Source organism: Melanaphis sacchari, unplaced genomic scaffold (assembly GCF_002803265.2).
Source record: "Melanaphis sacchari strain LSU unplaced genomic scaffold, SCAv2.0 Contig21_pilon_pilon, whole genome shotgun sequence".
Taxonomy (NCBI): domain Eukaryota; kingdom Metazoa; phylum Arthropoda; class Insecta; order Hemiptera; family Aphididae; genus Melanaphis; species Melanaphis sacchari.
The window spans coordinates 1,939,752-1,949,601 of record NW_020271096.1 but is presented as its reverse complement, the minus strand read 5'-3'; the positions used below and the strand labels follow the sequence as shown (position 1 = coordinate 1,949,601).

Below are 9,850 nucleotides of genomic sequence, written 5' to 3'. Positions count from 1 at the left end.
CAATAAAACATAAAACTATCTTTTCTCACTAATGATTAGATACAGTGAAACTTAATATGAGATAGATATTTGTAGATATGATATTATTATCATTTTTATTTTTTTGTTTTCAGCCATAAAAAAATATAACTTTTTATAAATTTAATAGTCAAACAACTTTTATATATTAGATGGTAAAATACATTAAAAACAAAAGAGTTTGCACTTTCATTGCCTGTATCTTTTATTATAACAGATTTTTAAAACTTTCTAACTAATAGATATTATATTATATCATTTTTTATATGTATACGGACGCATGTAAATTAGTTCTGATCACCATATTTTATAGTTATAGAAATAACTGACCAGTTGGTTCATAATATTATTTATACCACACAAATAAATATCGGAGTTCAATAAATAACATTTCAATATCGACATACTAGTATTATTAATTTGACAGTAAATTTATTATACCTACGAATTAAACAATAATGTTTCATTTAATATGACATTATAACATAAATCAATATGATGCATTTCAATTTTTTTAACATATTATATATTTTGATAAAATTTTAAGCTGAAAAAAAAATTAAAGATATTTACAGTTATTAATAATAATTAATAACCATTCGTCGATGTATATGTTATAAATAATAAACATCGACATTTATAGATAATTATACTTTATATTTTGTAAATATATATTGACCAGGAATAAGGAAAAAAATATACGCCACAGTTCACACAACTGTATACCTTAGTTATAAAGTTATAAACGATTATAAAATATATTCACTAAAATACTTTATTAGTATTTGTTAATAATAGCACGATAAAAAGAAATTTTTAATAAATTAATGAGCTTATTTTAAAAATAGAATCATGATCATGGTTGAATTAAAAAAATATTGGCTGGCACATACAGTATCTATTTAGTAGATAGTAGGTATTTAAGTAGTTGATAATTGAATTAATTACTTAATTGTAATATTAAAACATATTCAAATTAAATACCTGTAATATATAAGTAAACAACTTCATATATTATCTACTATATTTTTTTATTTGTGTATGTTTATGTTTAAAATATGATCAATGATCATATTATTAAATATTTCAAATTAAATTAAGATTCAAATATTAAAATAAATTAAATAATTTTTTGAGAACTATCAAATGATATTACTTATTGACTATATTGATATTTACTCATACATTATGTTTAAGCAATATAAATATGAAGCAAAATCAAATATTTTAAATACTTATTTTGCTGTATTCAAATAATTATTAGACTATTGTTTAAGGCGGTAAACGGTACTTGTTCATTTGCTTATAATACGATAAAAATAGAAGTACCGTTCTCTGTCAATTCATCAATACATATTATTAAAGTTTACAACCAGTTATTGACTATAACTAAAATAAACAATAAACATATACGTATACAGGTTTTTAAAGCCATTAATTACTGTGCACCATTAGTAGAACTATATAACCAGGCTCATAGTCATTACTAATTACTAAGACTAGGAACTTTTAGGGGTTCACATGTTTTTTAATAACCATTCAAAACATAACTAAGTAATATAGAAATTTACTTCATAGTGTTAGAATTAAAGCCTTTTTTCCTTTTAATTGTATATTTTATTATATTTGTACTTTTAGTACATATTTTACATATTTGCTTGAAAAAAAAAATAATAAACAGTGTAGTTATAGAGAATAATATTTTTTATACGTACTATACAATGTTTGATATTAATTTTTTGGAAATCGAAAAAAATAGATTAAAATGGTTAAATATGAATAATTAAATAATCTATCAATTGTGTGTTTTCTCAAATATTTGTGTATTATGAAAACATAGTCAGTCGAAAAAGAATACGCCGAATACGGTCAGTTGATGTTAATTCGTCTGTTGGTATCGTATGTGTTTTCATCTCACGTTAATATAGTTAGTGTAATAATCTAGATTCAGTGCAGTTGTTGTGGAATTTAAATTAAAAATGCCAAATATAATAATAAATAAATTCATAAATTTTGGTTTTTTAATAAAAAATAAAATATTTTCAATAACATATTTTAGAATTTTTGCATACTTTTAGAGCATATATGATGATTTTTAAGAGTTTAAATATATGCATATTTTAAGGTTTTTTTAGAATGAAGACCAGGGCCTTATTCATTACAATACTGAAACCACTAATTTATATTATTCTGTTAAAGCTGCTTTGGAAATTAGCCGGTTGATGTATACGCTGTATTATACTCAACACATCTATCCGATCATATAAGTACATAAAACAATATTAACATTATAAATATATATCATAGATAAGTACTAAAGCAATCATAATTAAAAAATCTAAAAAAACATTCCGACAAATTAGTTGGTAATAACATTTTCATCATTTTAGATCACATTTATTTATAAAAGTAGAAATCATTAGATGCGACGATGAATCGTCTTGTTATCTATTGTTGTAAAATTCCAAACAGAAGAAAGTGGTTTAACAAGTAATAACAGATAAAATAATGTAATAATGTTACAGTATATTATATTACTTTATACATAGCTGAGTGTTTACATATTTATTTGGAATAAACGAGTTTATCATATCACGAAAACTTTTATTCGATTTATTATAAAACCTTATAAATATGTAATATTTTATTATTGTTGTATACATAAAATTCTGTTCACAGTTATCTACCACTAATGCATTTTATTTATTACAGAAAGCATGGACAATGTATGGTCATAAAATCGTTAGACACTTGGCAACATATCTTTACATAAGCAACCACTTACCTCATTACTATAATTATATGTAAAATGAACACAACATCAACTTGAATATAAATACACATTTAAATACAAACTAATAATAAATTCCATAAAATAGAACAAACTAGAATTTTTTTTAAGCTAAATTTATTTTTATTACGACTAAAAGGGTATTTATAATAATCTCTCATGTTTAAAACTTTAAACTTAAGATATGTATTTATAAAATATATAGAAATTAAAATAAGGATATTTAATATATATAGGTAAGGAATAGGACATAAGTACTAATAAACTTTGTTTTTGTACGTTTAATTCAAATGCCTATACAATTACTCAATTACATATTAATATGCTTACAAATTACAACTTATCATACATCAAATTTTATATTTGTTATATTTGAAATAATATAATCTTTAAAAGCCTAATAATATTCTATGTTTTTACTAATATTTAAAATCTATTACTCATAATTTAAAATAATACTTAAGAATACATTACTGTCAAACTTCAGAAAAAAAAAACAATTTTATTACAACTTTATTTATTCTGAACTATAAGACTTCTATCACTTTAATTTATACAAAATACAAATACAGTAAATTATAATTTATTTAATTCACATTTAATTATAAAGTACCTACGTTGTATTTAAATATATATTACATGATATTTAATCAGTCAACAAATTAAAACATTTATCTAATGTAAATATTCACTCATTAGATATTAGAATTTTTTACACTGCAATATAAATTACATGTATCTTATAATACAGTTTAATACTTTCGTGATTATTTATAGATATGGATATAATATGTTGACTAGTATATTATTATGACTATTTATCGTGTTTTAAAAAAAAAATATGTAATAATTATTGAATTATGTCTTTAACGAAATTAAAGTAGCCGTGACGAATATTATTTCAAATTTATTAAAACTATTGTTATCTGGCTAAATTTTAAACTATAAATAATGTTCAAAAATAAATGTGAATAATATATAATTCATTTGGATTATCTATTATACACTAATAATACCTACATCTAGTATACTATATTTTACGATCTAATTAAAATCTCATTTTATTTATTTTCTGTACACTCCATTTCAAAAATATATTTAATTAAATAACCAGAGGCACTATTCTTGAACTCGTTTGACGAGATAAAAATTATTCAAGATAAATAATATTTGAGTCAAATATCATTAATTTTATCAACCTATAAAATATATCGGTAAAACTTTGATTGATTAACAAATATTGGCGGGGGAATTCTAAAAAGAAGAACAGTTCATTATAAACTAACAAGTAGGTAGTCTGTGGATAGACATTGTTCGTTATCACGGTAGTTGGTTAAATATCATTTAACCGATCGTTCAAGTCTCTCAGAATGGCACATAATAAAAGGTAAATACTAGGCAATGGACGCCTACAAATTATAATCACAAAAATAATTTATTAACATAAACTAACTATACTGCTTTAGTACATTATCATAATTTATAATAATTATTACAACATAATATAACAACTCTTTTCGATTATTTATAATCGTAATCTTTATTCATTAAAGTAAATGCTTTTATTTGAAAATAACTAAAAAATTAATTAAATCAATTTTTTTTTCACATATTTTCAAATAGCGTATATAATTAATTATTACTATGAAAATTATTGTTTAAATTCACTATGACGTAAAATTATGTACCTATTTTATATTTTAACTGAATTGCATAATTAGAAAAAAATTAATAATAATATTATTTAGCAAATAAATATACATAGTTAAATTAATAAATGACGAAAAATACAAAAATTAGGAACTCCCCTAGAAGCTTATCTTGTGATGTAGAGTTATATGCAATCAAATGTTTATTTCAATTAAAATTTAGAATTTAATACTATATATTTAAATTTTAATCTATATTCAATTTTTGAAATAAAACCATATTACTTAAATGATATAAAATATACGCATTTTTAATAATACTACGATGAAAATACTCTATAAATATTAAAGGTACTAAAATAATAATAATAATGTTAAGTTTAAATTATTAATAGCTATGTGAATTGTACTTTTTCTATAGCCAAAAAGATCAATTGAAATTTCAAGTATGTGTTAATGTATTAAGAAGGCCTTGACCTGTAATGTATGATCTTGAATTTTAGTAGGAAATTATTTTGTATTCATCGTAGCTTAGAAGTTAATGGACTCAAATATAAAGAATATTATATTATCTTAGCTTAAACTGTTAAAAAACAAAAAGATTATTCAAAATTCTATTCAGTTATGAAAACTTCTAAAACAATTTCTATTTCTCTCCATTTATATGTATTATATTTTTGTTCTATTTGAGACTACTTTTTACTCTTAATAAGTTATAGGGAAAGTGATAAACTTACGCATTTTATAGTCCGTTTTTTTAATATTCGACGTAATTTGAACCGTTAAAAATAATATAATATCAGTAATTAAACTATAATATTTTCATATTTTGTGAATATATAATTTCAATAAAGTACATCTTCATAGTAAATATTTTTTTAATTCATCATCAAAATAAATATAATATATTTGATCATTTATAAATTTATGATATGTAACCCACATACTTAATAACAGTTGATGTTTTCGTATTGATTTTTGTCCATCATGAATTAAGTATGACAATAAACATTATGATCGAATACTAATTGTCATTCTTGGGGAAGTTTATCATTATATGAATAGAAAAATGTTTAACAGCGATGCCCTATAATTTATAAATACTTTGTAGGTCAGTTCAGTTTCAGGTCATAGAACTTTACCATATGTATATATATATATATAACATATATTGTTCTTCACAATTAAAGTTACGGTACTCCAAGTACGTGTCCGTACGAATTGCACTGTATATCATGAATACTAATGTATGTCAACCAGAGCAGGCGTGTCTTAGGCGAATTTATTTACTTTATTTCTTTTGACACTCCAAGACCAGAGTCAAAATAGTGACTCATATAATATATATCTCATATGTACCGATATCTCACGAAGATGCAAAATTGTGAAACTGCTGAACACTTTGTAGCTGATCGTCTTGCGACTTGTTACTTCCGCATTGAACACAGATAGACTTGTCTTGTTTTTCTGTTTTAGGCCCGTTATCGTGATGTTATTCCTGATAACCATTATATGCATCGTGACCTCGTTGCCGGCCTCAATGAACATGCCACTAGTAGACCCAGGTAAGCAAATCATGCTTAAAATTATTTTTGAATGTTTTCCCAGGAAATTTTAACTATTAAATATAAACATTTTGAAAACTTAACCTAGCTCAATCTGAATTATGAAAAATTGTAATATTATTCATAAATTAAATTCTTAGTAATTAAAAACCAAACTTAAGTTATTTAAATTATCTATCAGAACTAAAATAATTAATTTATCAATATACCAAACATTAAAGTATTGGTAATACAATTTTTTTTTATATATAAATATTGTATTTATTAAGCCATATGACTTAAACTGTTTTACAAGAGTAAATTTTATAAAATGTATTATTTTCATGTTGTAGTAACATTTAAATTAAATGAGTTATTACACTAATAAATTTGATTGAAATTCCATTAATTAATAAAAGAACCTTTTATTACTTGCCATCTGTGTTCTATATAAATAATATTTTACTTTTTTATATTTATTTTAATTAATATTATTTTATTTTAAGGGCTCTTTGTAATATCAGGCGTAAAAACTTGTGGGAACACTTTCGGTTATTGTCTTCTTGGTAGTGATTGCACAATGGATGATGATTTTCTGCCAGATCCTACTGGTAACTGTGATGGTTTAAAACGTGCATTCACTCCAAGTGCTCCTTTTGCTTGTTGTAAGTTTAACCAAAGATCGTCTCAATCAGGAACATCGATAAAAAGTATTAATACTAAAAAGACAACTAATATTGTAACTAAAGATAAATTTGGAAGAAATACAAGAGAAAATATAGATTCTTTACAAATAGACAGTGATCAATTGGCCAAACTAAATGAAATTGAGTTGGTGGTTAAAAAAATTGTCGAACAATTAATAAATGAAACAGCAAATAATATTAAAGCCGAAGAAAATATATTCAATAATAAAACAAAAATGGAAGAAAATACGATTAAAAATAGTATAAATGATGAAAAACCAACAACGAATGACATTATTGAAATAAAAGATTATACCACTGTGGATCCTTCAATAAACCTAGAAGAAACATTAGACGAAGAATATTTGAAAAAAGATATACCTCTAGAAATAAAAAAAGACAATGAAACAAATACATTGGACACAACGGAATTAGAGGCAGAAGAGTCAAGCATTGATGATGAATTTAAAGCTGAAAAACGTATTTGTCAAAAATCCTGTAAAAGTGAAATAATTTTTTTAGTTGATAAAAAACCAATATGTTATGGAACGCTTTTAGATGACATATGGATACTTACTTCTGCCACATGCGCTTCAAGGTAAAGAACTAAAAAATATCAGAATCTTGTTACCATGAAAATAAATATCATGTATTAAATTATCAACCCAATCAGAAAATTCATGTTTTCAATTTATTATGTTTATGTTATACAATTTAAACCAATTATAATTTGACATTAAAAAACAATATTTAGAAATGTTTGATTACGCATATAAATTAAATATAAAGTCCAAAATAAATAGAAATAATTCCCTACATTTTTTATAACTTACATTTTTCTTATAAATTATTATTTTAAATTTAGGTTAAATAAATCAGATATAAGGAAAGTGGTAGTAAGTCGAAAAGATTCAGTGGGACCTACACTGACCATTTCAAACATATTAGTGCATGAAAACTTTAAATCGCCAGTTTCTAAAAATGCACCAGAAAACAATGATTTAGGTAAGTACTTTTATATTAAAATGTGTTCATCAGTTCACCACCATTAATTTAAATTTGTATAAAATATTATTTAGCTCTAGTTAGTTTAACTGTTCCACTTGAAGGTCAAGAATGTACTCCGTGTTTTAGCCAAACAAGTACCATAACAAATGAAGTATGCAAGACTTTTCAAAACTCTAATTTTAAGAATGCAGTGAAAACAAGTTTGTATAAATTTAAAAAGAAAATATTGTGACTATATCATACATTTAATTTTAGCCGAAAACTGTGAAGGCCGAGTACAGCTACGAAATTTGATTAATAATCCATACATAATACTGCCGTGCCATCACTGGAGGATGCAATACAATGTGAGTCTATGCGTATTTAGCCACACGAGGCGTCCAAATTTTATTGGTTTATTTAAAACGTACTAAGTAACAATTAAATAATTAATTATACATCTTGTGATCAAAAATTAGAATATGTTAAAATAATGGTGTATCATATGTACTAGAAACTATAGGTATAACATTTTTATAAAGTAATAAATACCGAAATAATATTGGTAATCATATAGAAATAGAGAAAGTGACAATAAGTTATACAAAATATTCTAGTATAAAAATATTCATAAAAGCGTATAAATATTAATGAATTACTTAATATAATATATTTATAAGGATTTAACGTAAAATAAATTGAAAAAAAATGAAATAATTATTAGTAGTATATCTAACAAATAGAATATTAAAATGAAGTATATTTTCAATAATAATATAATTTTATAAACTTCAGAATATATTAATCAATTTAAAATGTAAAAGATAAAATTGTTGACTAGATCTTCAAAAAATAAAAATAAAACGAGACAAAACTAGATGTTGTATTCCTTAAGTGTTTATGAATACCTAATACTAATGATAAACAATTTCAAATAATTTATCATATTTACCATAAAAAATATATACAATATTTTTGTGTTTTGAGTGATAAAAATTATAAAAATACTAAATAGTGAATAAATAATGGATTGTAAATATTGGTAAATAGCGTAAACAAAAATAAAATATTTATTATAATACTAGTGGACATGTATTTAGATAAAAAATATTACACTATTTTTCTTCTTAGTTTATGTTACCTTAGTTAAAATGGAATTGTATTGGTTTTTTGCAGCAAGAAGGGCGACTGGGAAGCAGCCTGTGGTGTGACGGTAAGCTGGCTGGCATCCAAACTGGCGTTGGCGTAGGGTCGTTGATTTATACACCAGTAAATGAGTACGGCTTGTGGATATCCGATAACAAGAGGTAAAAACTTGTTGTTGATTTCCGGGTAGCGAATGAGCTTAGGATGAAAAAAATTGCTATACGTATCATACGTATCAGTAATACATATGTCATATTATAAGCACTATAAGCTTGAATTTAAAAAGCACATTAAACTTGATTTTATTAGTTTTATTCTCATATATTCAATAGGTACTATATAAGTCATGAGATAAAAATATGGTGTCTGATTAGACAAGAATATCATAAGGATAAATGATTTATTTGATATCACTTCAAACAGAATATTTTAGATACACAAACATTTTAATCTTGTAAAATGAAAGTAGTGTTATTTCACATTATGTATAGGTTGGGTGAAAATACATTTACTCAAAAGTGTATGTATCGAATATAAATTATGAACACAAATAATATTTAATAGGAATTCAAAACAAAAATATCTAAAAAAAATTTTTATAGCAGAACTTTAATATACTCATGCAAATAATTTTTCAGAATTGAAGAAAGAAGATGAACAAAATGTTGACCGGATGAAGATCTTGTGTATTAAAAGACTGTGCAATTATTAAAATATTTAATTTATTTGATATCTATTTTATGTATCTACTATTTATTGATAAGTTTTTTGATTGTATCAATTTTTATTTCATATAACTTTATAAATTAATTTTAAAATATTGAACATCTATAACAAAACAATTTATATTTTTTTTTCATTTCCATTGCTTAAGGTTTTCAAAATCATTATAAATGAATCAAAACATTCGTTTTTTAATCTTTCATTCGAGAGATTATTTCTATCATTAGGGTTCGGATAGTTTTTATTGTAATAACCTGTCTACAAAATAAGATCGTTTATTATTTATTTTTTTTTTAATAACTAGTA

At 23.3% G+C, this 9,850-nt stretch overlaps 1 protein-coding gene across 1 annotated transcript; it reads left to right on the top strand.

Moving 5' to 3' along the window:
• The first annotated feature begins 4,108 nt into the window (after positions 1-4,108).
• On the top strand, positions 4,109-9,593 carry LOC112594099. The gene is made up of 8 exons (XM_025338726.1): positions 4,109-4,196; positions 5,935-6,023; positions 6,509-7,286; positions 7,554-7,693; positions 7,768-7,896; positions 7,952-8,043; positions 8,852-8,982; positions 9,460-9,593. The coding sequence occupies exons 1-8, from the start codon at positions 4,180-4,182 to the stop codon at positions 9,476-9,478; spliced, it is 1,395 nt and encodes a 464-aa protein (XP_025194511.1). The 5' UTR covers positions 4,109-4,179; the 3' UTR covers positions 9,479-9,593.
• The last annotated feature ends 257 nt before the right edge of the window (positions 9,594-9,850 follow it).